This window comes from Epinephelus moara, chromosome 9, assembly GCF_006386435.1.
Source record: "Epinephelus moara isolate mb chromosome 9, YSFRI_EMoa_1.0, whole genome shotgun sequence".
Lineage (NCBI taxonomy): Eukaryota > Metazoa > Chordata > Actinopteri > Perciformes > Serranidae > Epinephelus > Epinephelus moara.
In genome coordinates this window covers 22,199,514-22,226,574 of record NC_065514.1, presented here as the reverse complement: position 1 = coordinate 22,226,574, position 27,061 = coordinate 22,199,514, and the positions used below count along the sequence as shown (strand labels likewise).

Here is a 27,061-nt window from a genome sequence, read left to right as displayed (position 1 = left end):
GACTTAAAAGAAGGCAGAATTGTAGCCTAGTGTGTCTTCAGAGGGATTCTTGTGCACCAACTGGTCTTTCCTTCTGCAAGGGGGAGGGGGGAGTAAGATTTTTTGACAGGCTACAAATGTAAGCATGAAGGTGTCCAGCTAAGAGCCGGTTGTCGGACACTTGGAGTGGTATCCAAGCAAAGCTTAAACAAAATCGTGGCTTCTGACATGTCTTCACATATCTGAATGATTATTTTTATTCATTTGAGGGTCTTTCTTGTTTTGACATGTTTTCTAGCCTATATAGACCTCATGTGGCAATAATTACATAGATTCAGTTATTATTGTACATGTAGACTTAAAAGTTAAATATAATCATGTCTTCAAAGTTGACTCAAGTCCAGAGAAAGCACTGGATCACATGCGCTCTGGCTCACAGATATTTCTTGTACTACATTTTTAACTTTTTTCACAGGTCACTGGCTTTGTATTGTCAGATAGCCTAACAATCAGGCTATTTCTTGTTTTCATATTTTCTTCTCCCTAAACTAGAGGTAGGAACTATGACACTGCAGGCTGAATGCCACAAACCCAACTATATTCACTTCTGAATTTCTTCCCTTCCTTTCTTCCCTTCCTTACACAGTTAACATAATTAGATAACTTTTTTCTGACATATTTTCCATGTATGAAGAGAAAAAATGTGCATAGATTTGTCTCTCCTCATTGATGCTGATGTATTTATTTTACAACAACAACAACTTTAATAAAAATACCTACTATGGTTGTGTAAATGCATGGAGCTAAAAATAATCACCTTATTGCATTTCATTTTATTTCAATACCTGCAAATTTATTCTTACAAATACCAATGATTTCATTATATATTATTTTTATCAGTATATTATTTAAATCAGTATATTATTTATATATGTATATATAAATGCCAAAGTGTTTATCTGTTCATCTGCATTAACCGTGAGATAGACTGCCACGGTATGCATGATGTGCAGTACTGCATAAATTAACATATTACAAGAAGCAAAATGAAACGAAAATAGATATACATTTCTGAAAAACAAAATAAGGATAACTCTCCACTTTCCCTTCTTATTAGTTGAAGATGTTAAGCTTATAAGAACATAAACTATAGTGTGACAGATCAGACAAAGTAAAGAAGAGTAACAAGTAATAGTGAAGACAAGACAAGTCACGTGAAGTAAATTTTATTGTATACATTTTTGACAGTATCTGACACCTAACATTTCATTCAATTAATAAAACAGGGATTTGTAAATTTAAATACCACCAAACAATTAATAGATTGGGTTTGTCTCTAACTAGTATCTGTAGGTTTTTTGGTACGTGGGGGAGTAGGGTAACACAGCCTGAGCCCAGCGACTCCTACCGGCGGAGACACCAACAGACACCAAACTGATGACGTGGTTCGGTCCGTTGACCAGAGCAGCAGTATGGCCGACCAGAGCAGGCAAATAAAACTCGCTGCAGCTAAGAAAAAGGTAAAGTATTGTACAACTGACCCGATTATATATCATGGGAAGCGCTGGTCCTGTCTCTCTTCTGTGGGTTTGCGTTGCAGGTGTTTTCTTTGGTTTTGTTACACATTTCTTCACGGAGCAGGGGTGTTGTCATTACACGTCGCCCGACCTCTGCGCTGTCGCTTGTCCCGCCTCACTTGCTCCTCTCGGGGCTTCGATGCGCAGGAGAGGTCGGTGCTTCTTCTGGGCCTCTGCTGATAGCATTAACTTTCCCAGATTATGCAGACTATTTTTAGTTCCCGGAGGCGTTTGTAGCATCCTACGCAGTTTAGTTAGTCAGTGGGTGACTTAACTTACTCTTTTTGCCCGGTGGCTTCATGTGTCTTTCTAGCTAACGTTAAATGTGCTTATTAGCAAATCTTAACGTGCTAGCTAAGTATGGCAAGTTAGCATTAGCAGGCTGGCTAACTAATGAATAGTTGGCTATGTGTGAGTGCAAAGAATGTTACACCGCAGTCGGGCAGCTGTCTGTGTTATCTCTTGAACGGCTCAATTATGTCTGGGGATGGTCAACAAACAGCAGTTTTAAAACTAACGTTGAGCTAGCTTTGTAGCACAGTTAGGACAGAATGACGGGGACTGTTTTGACAGCTGACACCCCTCTTCCCTGTCCTGCTGGGTGCTACAGCTAGGTGTGTTGGGATAGTGAGAAAGATGGCCCTATCAGCTGTGAAATGTTAGCTTCAGGAAATGACTCGTCAGCATTCCTCGCTGCCCTTCTATCTTCGTGGATGAGTGGTCGTGGCGATAACACTTGACATTTCGCTGCGATTCAACCCCAGGATTTTAGAAATGGCAGCTCCTGTAGTTCCCCTATGATTCCCTTTGGCCCCCCGCGACAGCTGTCACCAGGCACCATGCCCAAACACGCAGACAGGGGGAAGAGTGTTTTACAGTCGCTTGGGTAAACTGTACAGACATACATGATCATAGTTTGCCCTCAAGTTATCAACTTCATCTTGTTTGTTTTAGAACAATAAGTCCTTGAACAAGCAAGGCAAAGTGACAGTCAGTAACTTGTTGGCAGTAGCTATGTATTTAAGTCTATATTTGAAACCGGATCTTTTGAGTATCATGGGAGTGGTTCATCCCTGTTTCATTCACCTGGTCTTATTCAGTAACATTGGTAAGTTCCCCCAGTGGTTAGAGATCACTTGTTCTGAGTGATGCCTCTAGTTGGTTCAAAGTTAAGTAGAGTTGCAGAAGGCTCCTGCAGGATTTGTAAGATGTAAGAAAATAAAGTATAGGCAGCAGATGAGTTTGCCTTCTGGCAATTATACCTATTGTTTTTTTTTCTTATGTGCTGCTCAGCTGAAGGAGTTTCAGCAGAAGACCTCCCCTGCTGGTGTGGGAGGAGAAAAGGGTGGTGGAGGAGGTGGTGGTGGAGCAGGGGCCAAGAAGAAGAGGAAGGTGAAGGGACAGAGCCAAAATGATGCACCTTCATCAGACAGAAACTCCCCAGACAATGTAAGTCAGTCCCTCTTTCCATTTATTCACCTGCTTGTCTTACTGCCCTTGCTGGTCAAATAACAACCCCTCTTTGCATTTGACAGTCCTTTTGTGTCCCTGTTAGATCTGGTTTCTCAAACCTACTGTGACCCTGTGATTTTAATTTGCATTACTGGTTTTTCCTATTCATATTTTAAACACTGTTACTGCATTAGAAAGCATTTAAAATCACTGTTAAGTTGGTGGTTTGTAATAGACAGACAACATTCATTGTTTTGTGTGTGTACATGTTACAAACATACGGTCTGCAACATTTCAGTAAGTACAGTTTTATGGTAACTGTGGGATGACAGAGCAGTGTATACTTGATGAAACAGATCCACATGCTTGTAGACAAAGTCCTTTTATTGTTTGTTTTCTTCAAATGGTAATGATTTGGAATTGCCTGCTTGGCCTTTGATCACAAACTATTTTGCCGCTTGTGAAATGATAGGGCTCAATTACTATCAAGTTGGCAAATGTAACACAGTAGCAGTACTGATACATATCTACGGCCAGGTGTCAGGGTGAAAATAATGTTTACCTAAGATAAAAAATGACACCGGACACGAGACTGAGACAGTTTTAGCCCCTGACCATAACAGTGAGCACTGTCGTGGTCAGAGGGATAGCGCAGCAAGGGTTGAAGTATTATGTTAATGTACTGAGGATTTCAAGCACTCATAGATAACTACATTGTAGAATAAACATTTGTCAAGGCCTGCACATACAGTACACTAGAGTGTTTACGTAATTGTAGCACATTTGTTTAATAAGCATGCATTTTGAGAAAGTATCTTTGTCAACTGATCATCAGTTTTACATTTTAGTTTTTGTCATATCAGTCTTATTTTATAGGATTTTATAAGAGATGTTATAGAAACACATTCCTATTATTTAGATTGTATGTGCTTTTAAAGTGTTGTCTCCTCTCTCTATTCTCTTTCTATTAATAGCCTCTTGTTTAGTCCTGTATGCTGCTCTGATTTAAGGGACAAAATGTGGACACATGCACTGTGACTGATCCTTATCAAAACAGTAATATCTATATTTGATAAGTAATAATTAAATAATTACGATCACAGAAGCAGTGAATCACTCTAGGATGTTTTTAACATTATAATTTAGACTTTTCTGAACAAGAAGTAATACTTGGATCATTTGTTTTGGCTTGGATTTTAGAAAACTGAACAGTGAATAAATAGACGGACAAAAAGAGTCAGCCGAAACCAAGGTCACATGCTTATCTGTAAGAGCTCATTGACACTCTAAATTTGCTTATATGCTGCTTGTCACTACTATTACATTTAAATATCAAGCACCGTGTACTTCTGTGTGGCCTTCGTAAAGCTCTCATAAGCAATTTGAGAGTGCCCATGAGGACTCACAGTCAGGCATGTGACTCAAGCACACAGCTTTCTCACACAAGGGCTGACTGACATTCAGGTCAGTTTTCCACAGACCATGTCGGTCAGTAGTTTTCTAAGCCCAACTGGAATCTGGGCTTGTCACAACTCTGCTGTTGAGTCTTGTTGCTTGTCTGATGCTATTTTGTTCTCTCGAATATGTTTGATTGAATGTGTTTGATTCTGGTTGGCCAACACTGGATACACTCATGTGTTCTGAAGCAGGGTGAGACAGAACATCTGAGTGTGATGCTGGCAATAACAAAATGGAGTTTAGTTGTAGGGGTCAGAACAGAGGAGACATTTTTCAATAAGTGCCATGCATGATGATAATTAATGTCAAGTAGACACAATTCTGTCTGCTTTTTACCCAAACATAGTCCTTTGGCCTGTAAAGGGAAACTTCTATATTTTTTTTAACCTGGATCCTATTTCCTCGTTTTTTGTGTCTAAGTGACTAATGGAGACCTTTTTTTTTTTTAATTAGTCCAGTATTGAGAGAGAGTGCTGCAGCTGCAGCAGCCAAACAGGCTGCAATGTAACCACTCAGGGTATTACTGCACTATGTATGTGTACACTTAAAGTGTTTTGCCACTGACAGGCTCAGATTATTATTATAAGTGTCTGACAACATGATGAAAAGGACCCTACAAACAAATACACCTTTTTAACCCCTCACCTGATCCAGTTTATTATTGTGTCTAACCAAGTGTCACTCAAGGAGAAGTCTCGTTTTGAAATCTCGCAAATGTTTCCACATTGTCAAAATCAGCTAAATATTTAGCCATGATATTGAAAATCTTGCTTTCTGTACTCCGACACAACAAACTCTTCCCGGCACTCCTCTCTTCAACACTCACTAACATTTTCCACAGTTGTCTTCCTGCAACAAGTCACCTCTTGTGAGATTTCAAAAGGAGACCTCTCCTTGAGCAAGACTTGGTTACACACATTAACAATGTTGTCAGACACTTTTGACAACAGAATGAGTCAGTCAGTGGCAAACACAAGCACTTTTAGAGGATGTACATGAATGTTGCCATACTGCCCTGAACAGTTACCCCAGCCCATTTTGAGGCTGTAGGCTGCAGCGCATTCTCTCAGTACTGGACCACTTCCAAAAATTATTGTTCCCATTTGTCACTTAGACACGAAAATGGGGTCCAATTTGAAAAAATACCAAAGTTTCCCTATAAGAAAGACTACACTGTCCAAATTGGCTTTAAAAGCAAAGTTGAGTAAGTAGGCACAGAATTAATGACCTGGCTTAGGTGATGCTTGCAAAGGGAAATGTGAGCAAGTTTAGAGTGTTAGTTTATACAGCTGATTGTAGAGGATGCTGAAGCAGCCAGGGAAATGTAGCCAGGGATTATACCAGGACACAAAGGCAGCATGTGGAGAAATGCTGCGCTGCCCCTGCACTGTTATTTTGATGTTGTGTTCTTTACATGAGTCATTTTTTTTGGGATAGGGTCTTTCTGATTATTAGTGTCAAATAAAATGCTTCAAATGTTTCTCCTCATTACACACCCTAGTCACTTCAGGACCTTCTTGTGGCAACTGCTTGTCTGTACCTGTTTGTCTATATCTCTGTCACTTTCTAAATCAATCTCTTCCCTGTCACATTTCTTTCATTTTCCACCCTTGTTTCTTCTTTCCTGTAGTTTGACAGTATTCTGAAAGCACTTAGTCAAAGCAATGGAGTAGTCCTACCTCCTTATGGCAACAGTCAGGTGAGCCTCTGTCTCTACCTTCTTTCTTTTTTCTGCCCTACCTGTTTTTCTCTGTCGCATCCCTCTGCTGTAAATAGCTGCTCCTCATGAGGTATTTAATGTTATCTTGCTCTCACATTCTTACCTCTCTCTTATGCCAAGTGCACAGATATTCTTTTGTGTCACGCAGACCAGAAAGCATGGGACAAATTTGAGTGCAGATTCTTTCATTGGTGCTGTGCTTTTAAATCCATGACAAGAGAGTGCATTAATGGTTAAAAAAGGAGGGTGTGTGGTCACTTTTTTGAGTTTATCCCAGTGTTTTTAGCTTCGCCATCTTACGCTGAAGTTGAGTGTGGATGGGCAGGGTATGCAAAGTGGGTGGCATGAGTCTCAGTAGTTGCATGGCTGTGATATCTGCATCTGGGTGCATCATGCAGGCATGCATCTGGGAAAACGAAATATATGTGTTTGACTTTCAACAGTATTTTCATTGCTGCTTTTGTGTTTGCTGTTTTTTTTTCCACTGCCTGATTTACATGCACCTTTAAAAGTTTTATTTTGTTATTGCAGATTATTACAAATGTCTTGCTGCATTAGCTTCAAAGTCAGAGTTAGTGCAACAGAGAAGGGCTGTTTGTCAGTCATTCAATTTAATGTTGGCATTCATACAGCATAGTCTGGGTTATTTCAGCGCTTTCATTCTGCTAACGTTTCAGAGAGTATGTTGGGTAGCAGTGGAGGGAAAAATTGGGGTGGCAGCAGCAGCAGCAGCAGCGTAACAGCTTTCTTGCAACAGCTATCCCCATAAGTAACAGAGCCTGCATTAAGGTGCTCTGTCTTACATTCTTATGTCCTCTTAGACTGTGGGATATCCTGCTTTCATCTGGACATGTAAATGACATAATTGAGTCAACTGAACTATAGCCTTAAAATAGTCAGCACAGAAATTAAGTTATTTCCACGCATGTCAAGGCATATACAGTTCGAGACATTGTTGTTGTCTTTCTGTTGCTCTCTCATCATAACTGCTCTTCTTCTTGGCATTAAACCAGTGTGTGCATTTTTTTTGTGTATGTGTCACCTCAGACCTTTGCTGACGTGGAGGCCATCGGGTCTTCAGTTCCCCAGCTGCTGGAGGACCCAAAGGGCGAGCCTGGCCGCGGCTCACCTGTGTCTAACCCTGCTAGCGCTAACACTGCTACTAACCCTGAGTCTGTCGGTCACAACACTGACCTGCAGGTGTGTCTCTCTCTATCTGTCATTCTCTCTCTTCGTCTGTCTCCATCTCTCAAATCATATCTTGTCTTCTGTATGTCCTTCACATCTAGCGTAATGACTCTAAAAGTTTTATTTGCCAGTTGCTGCATTTTGACTGATATAGTGTTATGAAAACAACAGATCCCCTGCCTTGTTTAGTTGTCATGTGCATAATGTACGTTTTGCATATTCTTTTCCTCTAATGTTCTCACTGTATTTTCTGTGTTCCTTCTCTCCCTGTTTGCCTGTCTAACATTCTCACCATCTCTTCCTCTTTCAATCTTACTCTCTTCCCACAGGACTATCCCGATACCAACGGCAATGAGAGTTTAACAGAAGAAAATAGGTGGGTTACCTCATGCCTTACTGCTCATCACACCCTTGTATCTTTTTAAGAAAACACACCATGCACAGAACAGAGGTTGCATAATGATTTATATGGTCAGGCTATGAGTGTTGTAACAGAAGAAGCAGCTGCAAAGGTTTTGCACTGTCATGGCACAGACATGATGTTTCTGCAGTTAAACACTCTATGTTTAGAATTTGGCGATATAGATTGATTGCAAGGGCAGGAAACAACCTCTGGAAACAGATCGCCCTATGAAGTCATTCTACCATCAGCACAATCAATATTTGTGCTGCTTCTTAGAGACTACTTAAACATAACATTTGTCATGAATTAGGTTTGATAAGCAATGCTGCTGTGGCTCCATTATATCCCGCTACTCTAGCTATTGATTACTGATGCAACATAATAAATCCCATAGTTATATTGTGTGATTGATTATTTATGTCTCTTCTCCTGCAGACCACTGTCTTCCACAGAGAGCCTGCGACAGCTCTCACAGCAACTGAACGGCCTAGTCTCTGAGGTACGAATTTAGTACCACCAATATCATCCTGTCTCTCTCACACACTCATGCACACACATTTCCTTGTCATACAGTGTTAGGCCTTTAACAATTAAACACCAACACTGATGTGCACTTACAGCGAGGATGTGTTGCATCTATTCTTGGCAAGAATGCACTGGAGGCATTTTCAGATTTGCCAGTAGCTCCCAATGGCCTCGAGCGCACTGACAGCATCAACTGGTGCACCAGCTCAACATATTTCTTCTGAACTTGGTTGAGTTTTGCACAGTCAGCAGAAAGTGTGCTTTTTGTCAAGTTTCTAAGACACAGTTAACAGCAGCCTCTTATCTGCAGACTAAAGAGATTTAATAAGTTGAGTATAGACAAACATCTTGCTGATCTTGTAAGAGGTCATATGCAAATGTAATAAGAGCACTGTTTTCATAATGCAAAAATATTGAGGTATTGTTGCCGCACATGGTGGTGGAATGCAGGTGTTACCACTGCTGACTTAACAGATTGTCCATCTGCAATGCATCCAGTTCAGCTTTAAGCTCATAGAAACGGGTCATCTACAGAAACAGTGTTATACATTTAAAAAAAAAAAAGTGATACTGGTATATTCACTGTCGAAGCTTATAAACTTGACACACGATTGATTTTCTGTGTTGGAAGTGCTTTAATATGCTCGTCTGTGTCATTTCAGTCATCCACTGCGTATGTGAATGGGGACAGTGCATCTTCTGTTGGTGAGAGAGAGCTGGAGGTAAGATAGAAGTCTATTGTTTTCTGTGAAATGAAAACCCAAGCTAGAAGTCAGTCAGTTCATGGTCAGGCCATGATAGTGTGTTGTATCTACAGTTAAGTGGCAGCCACATAATATGTAGGGGTGTGATGATACAAAGATCTGAAATGATTGTGATGATGTTGATGCAAAGTGAAAACATTGATACATATCTTCACCTTAAGATATGCCTTTATTTTGAAATTCCCTTGGCACCCCTGTGTCACCATTTCCATCCTAGCACATCCCTCTCTTAAATATTGAAACACTGCTAGTGGCCAAACGGCAAGCAGACCATACTAAACAGCCATGAAAAGGACAATGAAGATATTTACTGCTATCATCTCATATCATTCACAGGCCCCTGACTAAGGTGAAGCACAATGTGGTATCAACACATACTGTGCCCAGATTGTGTTTTCTCTGGCAACATTTTATTATTTGTGATAGGATATTATACTTGCTGTCTAAAATGGTATGTCTCACGGCCTCACGTTTGCAGCACTGGCAGTGCAGTCTACCTAAAACTCACTGTGTCGTGTGTGGGTGACCTTTCTCGCTGTGTAATTTGATTAACCATACAAGGTAGATCACATCTAGCGAGATTTGAGTTTAAATTTACAATAACAGGAGGCAACAGTGCAAGCTAACAATGTAGGTGTTTTATCATGATTGCATCCTACAACATTTTAGATAGTTGGTTTATAGTTTACTCCAAAGCTGTAAGGGTGACGTTGCACGTTAAGTTTTTACTGAAAATGTGTAAAAGATATAATGTCTAGCTGGATTGATGGATGATTGATATATTAAGTTATGGCAGATTAGATGGCTGAACAGAAAAAAAATGACAAAGCAACAAAACATTTGCAAATTGATTGGCATCCCCGCGAATATTACCAGTTTTGATCTCTTTGGTGTAGTACAGAAACACACTGCCACCTAAAACTTCTCCATGAATTTGTTCAACAACCATCGACTATTTAATAATACATTTTAATTATTTGCTTCACATGTCATCATTTAAGATTTAAGGTGCTATTGTTTGCCTCCATGTTAATAATTCACATTACAGTGTTTTCCTCTTTGTTTGACTTTTGCCACTGCACTTTATCCCTCTCTCCTTTTTAAAAAATTATTATTTTTTTATTTCCCTCTTCTCCCGTATGCATGTGTGCACGTGGTAGGGTCGGAACCAGGAGCTGGCAGCCGCCCTGGAGTCCAGCAACCTAACAAACTCTCAGCTAAATACCCAGCTAAACCAGCTGGTAAGAAGCTGTGTGTATTTGTGTGTGCACATTTGTGTGACTGGAGTAACCCTTTGGTAGCCATCCCTCAGTTACCACATCAGTGCATGTACTTCATGCATTCTGCATGTCATCTTGAGTAACCACACACTGGAAGAAGTCATGCATGGTTTTCATGTTATTTTCTTTGACTAAAATAAATTTTTTATGACGTGTAACCATTGCATAGAGAGCAATTTGGAAACATTTAGTCAGAGCTGTCATAACCTGATGGTATATACTTAATTGTAGCACACTAACAGCAATAAACTCAAAGCTTACAGGTTAACATAACATGGATAACAGAGCAGGTTTATTATTTCAATACTTTGTGCTGTCCCTGTCCTGTCTGGCATGCAGATGAGGGCTTTTGTGCCAGAATTTTGGTTGTTTTAAAGGGCTAGAATTGCTGCTGGGGTGATGAAAGAAATGTTGATCTTTCCCAAACTTAAACGTATATCCTGTTGCTTTGGCAGGCACAGCAATCTCAGGGGCTCTCAGATCAGCTACAAAAGGTAAACAGTTTTCTTTACCGTCTCTGTCTGTTCATTCTTGTCTCCATTTTTCCAGTCTGCTGAATTTTTGCTTCCTTCCTGGTCATTCATGAATGTTGGTATTTTGCTTTCCTCAGGAGCGAAAAGAATTTGAAGAGAGATTTTCAAAAGAGCAGGGAGCCATGCGGGAGCAATTACAGGTAACTTACCCAAACACATTAATTAATTTGTCTGATGGTTTCGTTTTTAGACATCCTGAACTGTGTCATAGCAGTACTGCCATGTAAGGTGTCACCCTGATACAAAATAGATAGATATGTGATCCAAGAACACACCCTCCTTATTCCAACACTTCCCGATTCCTCACCCTGACGGGAATAAATGATGTGGTCTGTGTAGAAAGGCTGAAGTACCATGTATAGGGCGTAAAGAGTTGTATTTATTTAATGCTGTGCTTTAATAAGGGGCTTAAATCAGTTGACATATGTTGTCAGTGTCATGAAAAGCTCTGCTCTCTGTTTGTCTGTCCTCTCCCAAGGTTCACATCCAGACCATTGGCATACTAGTATCAGACAAATCAGAGCTACAAACAGCACTACAATACACACAACAGGCTGCACGGCAGAAAGCAGGTGTGTGTGTCATATAATCCACCGCACATGCACTTGAATAAAAAATTCTCATTTTGGCAAGACATTAGTGAACAGTTTGTTTGTGTGTCTCTCTTTTTGTGTGTGTGTAGCTGAAGCAGAGGAGTTGAATAACCGTCTGCAGGCAACAAAGCAGAGAGTGTCAGAGCTCGAGAGAACACTGTCGTCTGTCTCAACACAGCAGAAAATGTTTGAAAAGGTAACAAAGTTTGCAGTAATGGCTCCTCGTGAACAGAATTTACTGAGAAAAGTGTAATGCAGATGCAATATTTAACATAATGACTTACATAACTATGAATGTGATGTTTTCATTTTTGTCTCCAGCAAAACAAAGAGTTTGAAAAGGAGAGAGACAGTCTGAGGCTAGAGATGTTTAGACTAAAGTAAGTCACTTTACCCGAGCGTACACAATGGGAATGTATTTCCACAGCAGAAGATTTGCTAAGAATCACTTTGACATTAATAATGGCTTTTAGAGTTCATGAAATTGTATGTAATGCAACAGATGGCATGAGCAAATCTCTTAAGTCCTACTAGAGCCTGGCAGGTTAGATTATCAATCTCTGCATGTGTTTGTGTTTGCAGCAATTTGACTGAGGAGTCGAAGCAGCAGAGCTCGGAGATGTCAGAGCAGATCAAACTGAGTACGCAGGAGAATGGAGCATTAAGGCTGGAGGTGGAGGATCTTCGCAAGAGGCTCGAGATAGCGGACCTCATGTTGCAACAGGTGCATTAACACAGGCAAAACCTTTTACAGTACATACACATATATACTGATCTTTCCCTTGACAATGATTGGAAGTTTTGGATAAACTCTACAACCATTCTGTGAAAAAAAAATATGCTTGGGATCATTTTCAATCAAGATTCCTGAATTTTTGTTTGCCCACGATGCAGCCAAGTGTCATATATTCATGTGTTGCCTGCATTTCATTACAATATTTGGCCTTTCTGTTTCACTCCAGTACTCCAGTCAGTCAGATCCCACCAGTGCCAACCAGCAAGTCCAGTTGCTGCTGGGAGAGAAGCAGCAGCTGGAGGCACACAGTCACCAGGTCTGTATACAAGGAACTGTCTCTTACAGTTGTTTGTGGCATATTTGTGTAATTTAAACAGCTGTCTGTGAAGATTACGCTTCACTTAATGCAACAGAAATGGAATTTGGACTGTAAAAAAAAAAACCTTTCCTACTTTTCCTCTTCATTTCCATTTTCGATTATTTGATACTTAAAAGTTGCAGATTAACCTTTCTTATAATTTAAAAATTAAATTTATGCCAGAGCTCCTGCCTGTTAACCTCTTACAACCGGAAAGTCTTGTTTTGTTAATGGCATTTTCCCCTTGATGTTTCTTATGTTATAGCTGATGGAGTCAATGTCCCAGCTGCAGATGGAGAGGGACTGCTATGCAGAGCAGATCCAGACAGAGGGTCGTGTATGGAAGGACAAAACAGAACAGCTGCTAACACAGGTAAACTTTACAGTAACATCAACAAAGACATATGGTTGACTTTAGCTGCGAAAGTAAAAGAAATCTGTATGTTCTTTGTTGTTTTTTTATTTATTTTGGTATTAAACAAACTGATTTATCTGTCTGTGCAGGTGTCTTTGGTTGCAGAGGAGAGGGACAGAAACATCAACCGAGTCCAAGAACTGGAAGCCAGCATCACAGAGCTAAAAAATGCTGCAGGTAAGAGTTTTACACCGTCCTTATCTACTGTTTCCTTCTTTTTCTGGCTCTTCTGCAGCTCCTTCCTTGAGCTGCCTATTTACCTTTGGTAAATAAGCCGTCCAATTGCCTGACCGCAGGAGGATTAAGGAATGGGCTCCTATTATCTTTCATCAATGTACACCTGCATCTAGGTGTTTGTGATATCAAGGTATTTCAGTATACCAAGTTATTTAGAAATCCTGAAGGTATGATTTGCAATAGCTTCAAACGCTCCTCTGTGTATTAAACTGATACAGAGATGCTGTATTGGAGCGATGTTTTGTAGTACACAGCACACACTGCCAGAGTCTCTCCTGGTGGAATAGGCAGCTGAGCTGAGAAAGATAGTGACTGTGAGTGGTGGGGATAACGTTACAGGACTAGTAAAAAGCTGGCCAGCAAAAGCAGAGAGGCAGCAATGAGAAACAGCATGTGGAACCGGCATATTTTTATCAATCCAGTGAAATAAGGCTTTATTTTGGCCAAACCAGAGTTTATGTTTGTTGGAAAAGTGGAAAGACTAACCAAGACGGTTCTGGTCTTGGCTAATTTTGTTTTTTGTTGAGGTTTTAGTGCCTACAGACTAATGTTTGACACTGTTGTCAACAAGTGTCGAATTACTTGCCAAATATTTGTAATTTAAAGGCTGTAATTCAATCAGTATGCTTCATTTTTTCCCTAAATAGTAGGATAAACGTTGGTGCAAGACTTCACTTTTATTTTGAAGTATTCACGTAATTTAAAAGTTTTAAAACAAACACATATTTTCTGTTTATGGTAATATTTAACATTATCTTAGAAGCTTTAGTATATATGAACAGAAGCATTCTAAATACTGGGCACACACTGGTGACACAGCTTCCACAGTCTTGTTTATTTCTCTGTAGCAAAAATATTACATTTTTCTTCTTCTCCTGCAGCGTTGTTGTCCCAGGAGAGAGAGGCTCGGGATGTTGCAGAGCCTCAGTCCTCAGGGCCGTCAGAGAGTGAGGTGGCTCTGCAGGAGGCCCTCAACACACTACAGCAGGAGAAAGACGCTCTTACTGCACAGTACCAGGCACAGGTACCCATTTATTGACATATGGTTAAGCAGCTGAAGTCCAGCTCATGTTTTGTTAATGTCAGGAATTAGATACAGTGTCATAATGGAAAGCTGCACCAATTGATTTGTTCTTTGCATAATGTTTGAAAGCGTATTAGTACTCTGAGGTTTGAAAGTTCTTATAATAAACGTCTGTAATATTCCCCCCCTAGCTGCGGGATAACGAGCAGCTGAGCCGCCTGTGTGCAGAGCAGGAGACGCGTCTGGGGGAGATGGAGCGGCAGGTGGAGAGCAAAGCCCAGGAGGAGGAGGACCGTCGGCGCATGCTGGAGGAGGTTCAGTCGGACAAGGCTACTATTAGCCGCGCTCTCACCCAGAACCGTACACTGAAGGACCAGCTGGCTGAGCTACAGAACGGTTTTGTCAAACTGGTGAGGCTGATAATCTAGTCGTCCATCTGTCTTCTTGTAATGACACATTTTGAAAGAGCTGTTATGTATTTAGTTGATTTTTTGTTTCTGTCCCAGTTTGGTACAGTTTTGTAGCTATCATGTCTGAATTTATGTTTTGTGTCTTTAATATTTGGGTATTTTTCTCGGGTTGTATTCATGTCTCTTCAGCAATAAGTGGACAAAGTTTTAACAAATTTGGAAAGTACATTAATAGCAAGTAGAAGGTGTGAGACTTCTGTCTTAAAGCCCCAGTTCCTGTTACTCCTCTATTCGAATAGACTAATGAGAACATGGAGCTGACCACTGCCATTCAGTCAGAGCAACATGTGAAGAAGGAGCTGGCTCGCAGGATGGGTGAACTGCAAGAGAAATTGCACAACGTCAAGGAGCAGGTATAGTCATACACAAAAATACCTCTCTGTGAAAAACACAATAGGAGGTGTCTTCCATGTGTTCACTATATCTTGTGGACTCTTGTATGTTTTTAGTATTAATTCTATACTTGTTAGCCATACACACAGTGCATTAACACACAAGAACAATATATGGTCATGGTATTAATTTTCCTCTTTGTTCCCTTGGCTTTAGATGGAACTGAAAAGTACAGAAACTCAGGGTGTGATTGAGCAGAGGGACCAGGTCATGGCCCACCTGCAACAGTATTGCGCTGGCTACCAGGCCCTGGCCTCAGAGCGGGAACAGATCCATCACCAGTATCTGCAGCAGCTCCAGCTCATGGACAGGCTGCAGCACGATGAAAGCCAGGGCCGTGTGCAACTGGAGATCAGTCACAATCAGCTCAAGCAAGCACAGGTGTGTATTTTAGGAATAAAGCCTTGTGAAGTGCAGTAAACGGAATGCACTTGTGTTTTTTCATCACCTAATACAATATGTTGAGACTGCAGTCTGGACTCAGTTTGTTTTGATTGACTCTCTGTCTCCCCCTACAGGAGCATTTGGAGATGTTAGTCAAAGACAATGAGCAGCTGAAGGCCGAGGTGAAGGAGCTGCTCAACAGCTCAGTTCTTGCTACATCATCCAGAGACCAAGGTAAGATTTGTCCATTACTGGTATGTGTGTACTTTTTTTGTTCTCATACTCGATTTTGAATTAATAGTTTACTTGCAAAGATTTGTGGCACCTATTTTACATTGTTTAATTTGGAATAAGTTAAACCTAGAAACTGAAAACTGTAGTCTGTCACAAGAAACAAGGACAGTGCCATTGATCCAAAGCATCTGAGACCCATCTCAAAGCAGAGCTGCAGCACCAGCATTGTCTGACCTGCAGTTCCAGTCTAACCTGTGCCACCTACAGGCATGGAAAGTAAGAGCAGCAGTAGTCTTGCAACACCCACAAGGAAAGGTGTCACAGTCAAAGACCACTGAGTTAAGAAAATGGGAAAAAATCTCTGTTAAAGCCTGTTAATAGTTTTCATTTGTCATTATGTCACTTAGGCGATGGAGTGGAAAGCCAGTCCCTGCAGGAGAGTCCACAGAAGTCGACCTCCATAGTTATCCCAGAAGACTTTGAAAGCCAGAAGGAGATGGTGAGGAGGGTGATAAATGTTCTTCCCCCCAAAACTACTTGTTAAGATATACTTAAAGGCTTTGTTGATTTCTTTTGCTTCACATTTTGTTATACATCATGAAGGCTCAAATCAAGTTAGAAGTTGACATTTATGCAAAACAAACAGTGCTATGACAGCATGGCTTTTTTAATAAGCAACGAATGACGAGACCTCTGTGATGTGAGATTAGTTTACGACTTGTTATGAATCAAAGGTTTGGCATTGCCCTCAATTGACCCTACCCATCCGCTCCCTCCCACCATCCTCACCACCACTCTCTGTCCCCTCTGCAGGAGGAGTTTATTCGTGGAGCTTTGGCTCAGTTGGAGGCGGAGAGGGACGAGGCCAGAAGGCAACTGGAGGAGGAGCACAGGCTCCATATGGCAGCCAGGCACCAGACCGCTCTGGCCCTCAGCCTTGAGCACCAAAACCACAGCCACAAACCTGTTCATGACCATCATCACGAGCACGATCACACTCAGGACCAACATAGTCACTGTGAACACAGTCATGAGCATTCAGGTGAGGATGACTAGATGGTTTATTTTTGTGCCAGCAAAAAATTCTGTAATGATTTCTATTTATATGCATAAAAACATATGGTAAGCATAAGGGTGCATTATCTAAATCAGCTGTGTACTTAATGATCTGCTTCCCAGAAGGAGGAGTGCCGGTGGAAGTTCATCAGGCCCTGCAAGCTGCCATGGAGAAGCTTCAGCAGCGTTTCACCTCCCTCATGCAAGAGAAAGCTGACCTGAAGGAGAGGGTGGAGGAGCTGGAGCACCGCTGTATCCAGCTGTCTGGAGAGACCGACACTATAGGTGAGGCAGAAGGATATTTTTGTTAAATATAGAAAAACTTTTCATCACAATTCTAATTTCTGGTACCATGTTCTGTGTTTGTCTCTCCAGGGGAGTACATCGCGCTGTACCAGAGTCAGCGGGCCATCATGAAGCAGAAACACCAGGAGAAGGAGCAGTACATCAGCATGCTGGCTCAGGACAAGGAGGAGATGAAAGTACTGTATAGTGCCTTTTATTTTTCAAATAACCATCAATGTCATCCAGTGTAGTTGCATAACATGTTTGTCATGATTTTTGCTCAGTTTTCTGTCGCTGCTTTTGTCTCTGCATTGTCCATCAGGCAAAGCTGGCAGAGCTTCAGGATCTGGTGATGAGACTGGTGGCCGAGAGGAACGACTGGTACAGCCGTTACACAGGAGCTGTCGCTGGCACGGGCACAGTGAACCCAGACCTGCTTCCTGTTGGGGAGGATCACACTCACGCAGAGCACCAAGCACACGCACATACAGAGCTTAATGCTTTCAGTGGAGCAGGTAGGCACAACCAGTAGTCTTGTGAGTTACTGCAAAAACACTCACACACTGATCTCTGTGTACAAAGGATGGTCAGGGGGTGACGTGTGCCCTCTCCTATAATAACACTTGCTCTCATTTTAAGAATAGAATTTTATATTTAATATAATGTCATCATACTGCTCTCCTTTTCTTTCTCTGCTGCAGAAGCCATGGAGGTCATCCCTCTGTCAGAGCCCACCACAGGCCTGGAAGCCTCGTCATCCCAGACACTGTCGAGCGCGTCAGCCCAGACTGACTCCAAGCCCCTGGCACCCAAAGAGGACGGCACAGCCCAGCAGATTATGCAGCTGCTCCACGAGATCCAGAACCCCCAGGGAGCGCTAAGATCACCTCCATTCCTCGGGGAGAACCCCTGTATCCCCTTCTTCTACCGGCCTGATGAACAGGACGAAGTCAAGATCCTGGTGGTGTGAGTGAGGTGTGTGTGTATGTGTGTGTGTGTGTGTGTGTGTGTGAGAGAGAGAGATATGACCTGTCTTGAAGTCTGGGAAATATCAAACACCACAGTATACCATGTTTGTAGATTGTTGATCATATTCACAAACACTTCAAAAGAAATATGACACCCTGCAACACTGGTCACAGATATGTGAATGTCTTTGACCCAGTTACATTAAAACGCCCCGCTCTGTTCTGTGTGCTGGCACTAATGTGTGCATGGTTAGAAAGATTGTTTTCTATATGTTGTTTTATGTTTTTTTTTTTGTCTATGATGCTCCTCCCAGAAAGATAATCAGTATTCTTTAGTGCAGTCTGATTATTCTCATTACCCCCATTTTTAATCCCCTCTTGTCTCCCATTCTACACAAAAGTGCAATAAAGGGGCCGTATATTCTCTCCCCTTGCTGATACAGTACTTCGAAGCTGTTGAAAAAATAGTAGCCTGTTTGTGTGCAACTTAATTTCAGTGCAAATCTCAGTTTTACACAATTCACTGTAAAAGAAAAAAAAAAAAAAAAAAAAATGCCAAAAAGAGCATCACGTTTGAATGTAGTAACCCGAATATTTACCTGTATGTCTGTGTAATGTGAGGAGAACTGATGAAGGTGAAAGGGTGCGTGAGGAGATGAGATGCAGAGGGTGATGTAAGTTAAAGTGAAATAAAGAAACCAGGTGCACATAATAGCTTTTGAAGTGAAGGCGCTGTTCTGTTTCAAAGTCAAGAGCTTGCTAGTCACACGATGAGGTTCGGGAAGACGGAGGCAGGTGTCGCAGAGTGGTACTGTTCCTTGAAACAACCTTTTCTACCCGTTGTCTTTTTTCCTCCCAAACACTGAAAATGAGTCTTATGTTTGTACAGTGCAAAGTGTTAATATATGTGAACCGTTCGTGTTGTGATGTCAAACATCCTGTTAGACTGGGAGAAGTCACCGCCCTTATGAAAAGGTGGTCTCTGAAGTCATTGAGGGGATAGATGCAATTTAAAGACCCCATGAAGACGAAAACAAATCAGAGTTATGAGGCATTATTTTCTCAGTAGGTGCTGAAACAGAGGAGAAGGCCATCTTCAGATAAATAATAACTCTTGGGGTGCTGTGTTAGAGGCTGCTTTCCACATTATTGTTTTCTGCAAATTGCTCTACTTTATCTTTACCATTAGCGTGATAGATACTAATGTGCAGTGACTGGAGGACGTTACAGGGAAGTTAAAATCTCTACATCTACACTCACATCTCATCGTTCTTATTGTAATATCCTGTACACAGGTGCTCTGAGGCATTTGGCTGACCCATAGACTGTATATTAAGATGTACAACGTGTATTCAGAAACAAAAATATAGCCAAAATTTCCAGGATGTGGCTGCTGCCATCTTGCCCTGGTGACATCATTTGGAACCAGAGTCAGAGTCTTTCAATATGTGACTGGTCTCAGATCCCGATAGTGAAACAAGTCATTTCGCAGGGGTTGTGAAGCTCTAAAAAATGTATCCACTGATTTACAGAAGTCTTTTTCACAATGTAAATCTATTGGTACTTCCACTTTTGGCCATTGTGTGAAATTGACTTCAAAGCCCAGTGTTTTTCCTGGTGACTTGGTCCCATCCACTAACATGGAGGAAGCAGGGTTTATGACCTATACTGCAGCCAGCCACCAGAGGGCGATTAAGATGCGTTGGCTTTACTTTTTGGGAGCTTTCATGTCATCACGCTTTATATACAGTTAATGGGTCGGCCCCAAAGCAAACTCAGTCCATTTCTCCCATCACTGAAGTCATGAAAATATAATTCTGTCGTCATCAGAGCTGCTCTTCCATAACTGAGCCCAAACAGCCATCTCATGGGGTCTTTAAGTTTATAACCGACACTATAAATAAGAGCCTGTTCTTCTCTGTTACGTTTTCTTGTAGTTCCACATATCAAAGATGAATTAATGCACATCCTTTACAACTGGACGGTGTGAGTGATGCTTGTGTTTCCTCTTCAACCCAAGTTGCATCTGTTGTACTTTTTTTTTTGTAGAGTTCTATCAGATTATATAAGTATGATTGCACTAAAACTGTACAAAGCTTCTCATTCTGCTCTGTGTGTCCTCTGTGGCCGGTTGGACAGTTTCTGCCATGGAGCCTCTTAGCTGGTTTAATGATATCTGCAGAGGGGAAAAAGGGGGATCCAATGAAGCCACGCTCTTAAGCTGAGGGTTCCAGTTGAAGCATATAAATTTAATTGAAGCTGTGTGTGTGTGAGAGTGTGTGTGCGGTGTTGCACTCGGAGGATGATGTAAATATGAGTGGAAGGTTAAATTAATGAGATTGCTCACTTCCAGAGGTCGGGATGTTAATCCCAAAAGTGTGGGACCAATCAGAATTTGAAGAAACTAGTAAAATTTGTAACTCTTGTAACGACAACACTTGAGTTACTCTCCTTTGGGCATTCGAAACAAGAACTTAAGTAGTACCCCAACATAAGGACTGACTCATCGCATGCTAGCTTTAAGTGAGAGATGCTCATATTCACAGATGTAGATTGGAGGATGAAGTGATTGATATATTCACTGTAGAAGTAATAACCAAGAGCTACGCTTTCACAGCTAACCTTTTTTTTACGTTTCAGGTCAAATCATGGCAGAGGCTTCTGTTTTTTTTAGAGTCTTTCCATGATTTTAATATGCAAAGACATGAGGGTCTCACTGCAAGTCATCCAAATATCCCACTGAGTACTTTTGGAGGCATTTCTTTCCTCTTAGTCGGATGTCTTTGAAATGTAAGATCCTCTTTGTTGTGTCTGCTTTGAGGTAGAGGACACATTTGTTCAGTTATTAAATTGCACACTTGATATTTATCACTAGAAGCAACAGGACAGAAAGTGTTGGTGCAAATTCTGGTATTTTAAGCCTATTATAGGAAGCTAAATGTAATACGTGGAGGCCATATATACTTGGTGTTTTTTACAGGCAACGTGAAGAGCGCTGTGTTTACCCTAAACCACAGCACTTTGTTAGTAGCAGGTGGTTTTCAATTAATCTACTTAATCATTCTTGATTTTTAAAATTCCTCACTTAGCATTCTGTCACTTTCCTTTGCCACAAAATATTATTTTTTTCTTCCCTTCATTTTGTTTTTGGTCAGACCAAGAGGTAGATTTTCAGTAAAATCCTTTTAGTGTCGTTTTGGGGCTTGTAAAATAAAACGATGTGGATAAAATTACTTCCCACGCTTTCTAATTCACTGTTAAATATGTTATGCGTGATTGAAACAAATAGCAATGAGGAAGCATTTATTGTCCTTACTGTAAAAGAGGTGGTGTATATACTGTAACTGTGTAACATATTGTATATTCATTATGCCTGGTGTGTGGGGGAAAAAGCTGCTCTGCCATGTTTGCTGGCAGCACGGGCTGTGTGTCTGGAGGTTAGTTCAGAGACGAGGTGTTGGTGGTTACTGACTGGCTGTGATTTAATACAAAGATTGACTAAAAAAAGTAAGAAAATATTCTATTTATTTGGAATAACTTAGTATCTCAACTAATCAGTTTTAATGTAAAATAGAAGTGACTGTTGGATGGAAATGAAGGATCATTCAGAGGACTGATTTTGTTCGAGGGCTGCTTCTGACAGAAGCTTTCTGATTTGTTTGTTTTTCCCTTGAGTAATATTTTCTCTCCTTCTCCTGAATAAAACTGATTGAGCAACTTGAACATGTGTCTCGACTTCTTTAGCATTTTGATATTCCGAACTTTGCAAGTAAATATACAGCAGGCAGTTTAACTTGTCAAAGTTGAAGAAGCACAAGTTTTGTTAATAATATTAACGATGGCTCCATGTGACGTTGAGACAGCATGCACAGTCACTGAAGTGGCTCAGCCATCATTTATTTTATTATTCAAATCAGTGCTTTTTCTACTGTGACAAAAGGACCTTTCCTTTGCTTACGCATGATGAAAATAAATACCAAACTCTTAGAAACTGAAAATCAGCCCAAGGATCAGCTCACATTTAGGCCACATTTATATGCCTATATATGTGGGCAATAGCCGTGGCTGGAGGCATTATCTTTGAAGGTTGTCTGTCCGTCCCATTCTTGTGAACACGATATCTCAAGAATGCGTTCAAGGGAACTTCTCGAACTTTGGCTCAAACCTCCAGTTGGACTCAGCAATACACTTACTGGATTTTGGTGGTCAAAGGTCGAAGATCATTGCGACCTTGCATTCATCTCATTCTCATGAGCGCAATATGTCAAGAATGTCTTAAAGGGAGTTTCTTCAAATTTGGCACAAACGTCCACCTGGACTCAAGAATGAACTAATTAGAATTTGGTGATAGAAAGTCATATTTTCTTTTTCCACCATAACTCAATTTATAGATTGTTATGACAAAATTTCACGCAAATGAACAATAGGATAAAATGATGAAGTGATGACATTTTATATCAATAAGGTCAACTTCAATGTGACATCATAATGTTCAGCCAAAACACTTTTCTGTGCATTATTCAGTGTCAGCTGGGAGACTTTTGGTCAGATACTGAATTGGTGACACTAATCTTTAAACTGCACTGATTGTACAGATCAGTGGTTCCCAACTGGTGGGTTATGGTCCAAAAGTGGGTTGCGGGTTCATTCTGAAAGGACCGCAAGTGACTCGCAAACATGTCAAGAAAGTCAAGAAAAACACGTCATTTTGAAGTACAGTGAATTTCCGACACAGAGCTTTTATTTTGAAGTGCCATTTCCTGCTGTAGAGTGAGTGACTAATGGACAGATACTTGACAGAGACAACAAACTAGCTTGATGACTCAACCAAATGTAAATATGATGCTGAATATATTGAACTGTGTGGACCTTGAACTAATGACCAAGGAGAAATCTGGACCCCGTGGCTGTATGAGTTGGGAACCACTGGTATGGATCTCCTGTGCTGCCAGGGTGAAGATGTGTGTAAAGCATACATATTTTCACAAACAGGAATGTAAGCTGAATCTGCAACTTGACTGGTTTGGTGTACAACCACGAGGTGGTAATTCTAGCTTTCTTCTGATTTTGGTAGATCCATTTCAAACCCATATTCTGCAGACACAATCTCCTGAAATGTTGCCATTTTATCTTTCACTTTTTGGATGCTTAATTGTGGGTAATGAAAAAAATATTTTTACTCCAAACAAGTCCCTCCATGCAGTGGTGGAGTGGTAGTCGATGAGGTGGGTGCACCATTAGGTGGATGGGTAGGTTGCCGAGAAAGAAGTGGGTATACTCTCATATATTCCAATGGCTGATAGGTAGGTATACTGTAAACAGCCAGAAAAAGAGGTGGGTATACCCTGTATACCTGTGTATACCCTCCACTACTCCAATGTCTCCATGACTTAATAAAACTGATTTCCATTGGATGACTTTAGTTAAGTGTTTAAGTTAATGGGTAACATTATTTTAATGAAGTAATTACAATAGTTACATTACAAACAGGGTGAATTGTAATCTGTTATCTATTGCATTTCAAATGTAACCTTCCCAACATAAGTACAGCCTCACAGAGCGACGGCGTGGCTTTAGACTCTTGGTGTTATTATATATGAGAGTATAAAGATAAAAAAAAAAGACAAAGAAGAAACTTCACTCAATACACTGAGGTTTTTTAATGTGTTGACAAAGCACAGAAGCCCTGCAGGGTAAAATCGTCTTTCCATCCACAGCAGTTTAAACAAGATGCAGGACCTGGCTGCTGCAGGAGTTCACACATTCACACTGTCCCGTTCTGCTCTTCTACACACAGAGAGAAACAAGAAAACAAACAAAAAAAAAAAACCTCTCTGCTACAAGCTAAAGTATCAAACAACCTGCCAACGTCCATATACATCACTGCAATACACATTTTTATAAGTTTTTCAAATATTATTTCCTTATACACAAACTCATTTATTCATAATAATTTAAATATTCAGCAGACTAAATTCTCTAGACAGTGGAAGTACAAGTCCCATAAGATGCACCACACATATACATAATAACACATTAAGATATGTCCATAATAAACTATTTACTGTTAAATAATAAGTAGAATATGCTTTGTTGTGTTTGCCTTGCAGTCGTGGAGCACTAAGATGTACAAGGGAAGTTTCTCAGGTGGTTTTTAAATGGCTAAAATGACATCAGTTGAGGTACAGAGGTGGGTTTTTATGGCTGGTGGGTTGGTTAGTTTTGTTCGGGGTCAAAATACAACACATCACACTGATGGCAGAGTTCGGTGGCAACACAAGTGAAAGGATAGGTTGAACTCACAGGCCTTCAGACAGCGATGTGAGAGTGAAACAGGAGGAGTGTTTGGATAGTTTTATGCATAGACTGTGGCTGTTTTCATGTTCTCACTCACCCCCGTGACCGCTGAGAGAAGGAAGGAAAGAAAAAAGGAAGGGGACAAAGAAACAGAAAATAAATGGCAGATCATGAACCTGGATAAGATGTTTTCCTGCCAGTATATCCGAAGATTTGATGCATCATGTGATCGAAGCTGACTTAAAAACACACTACAAACATTTTAAACCTCTCCCATTAGGGACCTCATTCCCTCTGAATGAACAGGACATATAAGGAGCTATCTAACAGTCTCAGGCCACAGTTTCCCTTGCTCTTGGTTAAAAATGTGTGACTGCTGTCATACAGCAGAATCAAAATTCATATATTGCACTTTCTATTTAGATCCCGCCTTAATAAGATAACTTAGTGACAATGTTTTTGTACGGAGGAGAGGAGTGCCATGCAAGGCACCTATTTAAGCTAAAATAATCAGGAAACCATTTTCTTTGTTGCATAGCTTCTGTGAAGGCAGTTTTGTTGAGAGATGGTTGTGACACAGTTATGTGAACTATTCTCTAATGATTCAATCACACAATGAAGTTACAACACGGGAATTTAGTGACAGTGAGGCCTTCTGAAGGCAACAACAGGTCCCTCAGATGATCGCTCCTTCAGTCCTAGTGCAAGGGGAGAAAGAGGAGGAGAAGTAGGGAAAGAAAGATTCAAGCCCTATTCCCTTGCATGAGCTGTGTAAGTGATGGTGCAGTCTGTGTCATAAGTGATGGGTGGAAACCAACCAGGGTGAGTTTTAAAGGAGAGGAGCTAAAAGGGAGGATGGAGGGGTTTCTTATTCACCTTGTAGCCTGAGATGCTGTGAGGAAAATAAGCATTTTTCCACGACTTCCAGAGAGCAGAGCTTCAGTGACACTTTTAGAGAGTAATTTCTAATAACAACACTGATTGTTAATAAAAATTTAAAAAACAAAGTCTCTGGTATCCAGCTGGTTTAAGACAATGGATACAGATATGCACAGATATAAGGCCCCACTACCTCTCCTACATAGGAACGAGACACATAGACTTTGTGATGGTTTTGCCTCTTTTTTGTTGTTGTTGTTTTTCATCTCTTTGTACCTGTTATGCATCTTTTTGTGGTTTTGTGTCTCTGTGAGGTCATTTTTATGTCTCTCTGTGGTTGTTTTGTGTCTCTGTGAGGTCATTTTGTGACTCTGTGGTTGTTTTGTGTCTCTGAGGTCATTTTGTGTCTCTTTGAAGTTGTTTTTTGTCTGTTTGAAGTCATTTTATGTCTCGTTGTGGTCATTTTGTGTCTCTGAGAATGTTTTTTGTCTGAAGTCGTTTTGTGTCTCTGAGGTCACTGTATGTCTCTGTAGTAATTTTATGTCTTTTTGATGTTGTTTTTTGGCTGTTTGAATTCATTTTGTGTCTCTTTGTGGTCGTTTTGTGTCTCTTTGAAGTCACTTTGTGTCTCTTTGTCATTGTTTTGCCTAATTTGTGCCTCTTTGCAGTCTGTTTGTGGTCTTTTTGTGTCTCTTTCTGGTCATTCCTGATTGGTATGTGTTCATTTGAGAGCCATTTTGCTGGTGAAGGCCAGGGGAGCCCTAAACACTTTGGACCCCTGGGCCTGTGCCCGGTAGGCCCGTTCCATCCAAGTAATCCATCCATGATTGTCACCAAAATAAGTGACCTGAAGAATTTACTGTGGACATTCTGATACTGTTTGGTGTAATTTTATCCAAAAGTAGCTACCATTTTTAAAAACTCTGCTCTGAATCCACTTGATTAAACACTTTTTTTCTTCAAGCATGGTCGGCAATACAAGGTGAGGAAAATTTGATAAAACAAATGCTAAGAGATAAGAGAAAAAAATACATCAGTCAGCAGCCAGAATACCCGTCAGAAAGGCTGGAGTATAATTAATACTCAGGCAAAGTGTCATGCTTAGTTTGCAAATGTCTCCAACCTTAGGTTTAACAGCAGGAACAGATATTCTGCATGTATCTGCTTGTATATATATAAATATGTGTTTTTATGTAAGCATGTGTGCATGCACATGTGCACATACACTCAAAATTGTATCAATGACTTTATATATTCTACATAGTTTATTTAAATTCTGAGGGTGCAGCATGGTTGTAAGTCAGTCATGCAGGTGTGTTTCAAGTATTCTGCATCTCTGTGTGAAACAGAGGGGTGTACGGTTTGTGTGTGTGTTGTAAGGGGGAAGTAGGAGCAGGAGAAGGGAACCAGCTCAGGTCGGGTGTGGCAGAAAACGACAGCAAGGTGGCACTGTTGTCCGTGGCCTGTCATCCAGAGGTGGGACGGACTGACGGAGGGAGGGTGGGAGGAGTTCAGAGGTCTAGTGGGTTGGAGAAGGTGGGGGTCTCCGACTGCCAGGGACACACAAACGTACAGGAACACACACAGAAGAGAGGACGGGAGCAGGTTTGGTTAGTGTTTTCAATGCGTTGCAAGTCTTCATTTAAATTCAAGTTTGGGTTTTATACTTACACCGTCATTATTTCAGGGCCCCCATGTGTTAACCATGCACGTACACACAAATACAGTACCTTCACTCACAGAGACGCACTTACATCATGACATAAACACATGGAAGGAAACCCGAAAACACAACTAACATCACAGAGATATCAGGCTCAGCATGGCCACAATGCAGGTAATGTATGTTTGCA

General features: G+C 40.8%; 2 protein-coding genes across 15 annotated transcripts in view; one reads left to right on the top strand and one right to left on the bottom strand.

The window, feature by feature from the left end:
* The first annotated feature begins 1,412 nt into the window (after positions 1-1,412).
* golga2 (golgin A2) lies at positions 1,413-21,755 on the top strand. 5 transcript variants are annotated; one of them, XM_050052644.1, is made up of 28 exons: positions 1,413-1,499; positions 2,850-3,005; positions 6,097-6,165; positions 7,234-7,386; positions 7,704-7,750; positions 8,213-8,276; positions 8,965-9,024; positions 10,227-10,307; positions 10,802-10,840; positions 10,957-11,019; positions 11,358-11,451; positions 11,562-11,668; positions 11,794-11,852; positions 12,055-12,196; positions 12,435-12,524; positions 12,832-12,939; positions 13,071-13,158; positions 14,100-14,242; positions 14,434-14,652; positions 14,952-15,065; positions 15,262-15,486; positions 15,624-15,723; positions 16,131-16,222; positions 16,537-16,765; positions 16,903-17,064; positions 17,155-17,261; positions 17,387-17,579; positions 17,766-21,755. In XM_050052644.1, the coding sequence occupies exons 1-28, from the start codon at positions 1,452-1,454 to the stop codon at positions 18,032-18,034; spliced, it is 3,321 nt and encodes a 1,106-aa protein (XP_049908601.1). In that variant the 5' UTR covers positions 1,413-1,451; the 3' UTR covers positions 18,035-21,755. The 5 variants fall into 5 exon arrangements, with proteins under 5 accessions (XP_049908601.1, XP_049908602.1, XP_049908604.1 ...); XM_050052645.1 differs by lacking the exon at positions 6,097-6,165; XM_050052647.1 differs by lacking the exon at positions 7,234-7,386.
* Positions 21,756-23,663: 1,908 nt separating this feature from the next.
* dnm1a (dynamin 1a) overlaps positions 23,664-27,061 on the bottom strand; it is a 69,042-nt gene continuing 65,644 nt past the window's right edge. For all 10 annotated transcript variants that reach the window (XM_050053120.1, XM_050053122.1, XM_050053126.1 and 7 more), the window contains one exon: positions 23,664-26,758. In XM_050053120.1, the coding sequence (XP_049909077.1) occupies positions 26,728-26,758 (31 nt within the window). In that variant the 3' untranslated portion in view covers positions 23,664-26,727. The remainder of the gene's footprint in view (positions 26,759-27,061) is intronic.

Bases quoted from the DNA above. Each gene is read 5' to 3' on its own strand.
- golga2 (XM_050052644.1), top strand. From the start codon at position 1,452: ATGGCCGACCAGAGCAGGCAAATAAAACTCGCTGCAGCTAAGAAAAAG. The intron at 8,277-8,964 runs GTACGAATTTAG...GTGTCATTTCAG, and splicing joins TGAACGGCCTAGTCTCTGAG to TCATCCACTGCGTATGTGAA. The intron at 15,487-15,623 runs GTGTGTATTTTA...CTCCCCCTACAG, and splicing joins ATCAGCTCAAGCAAGCACAG to GAGCATTTGGAGATGTTAGT.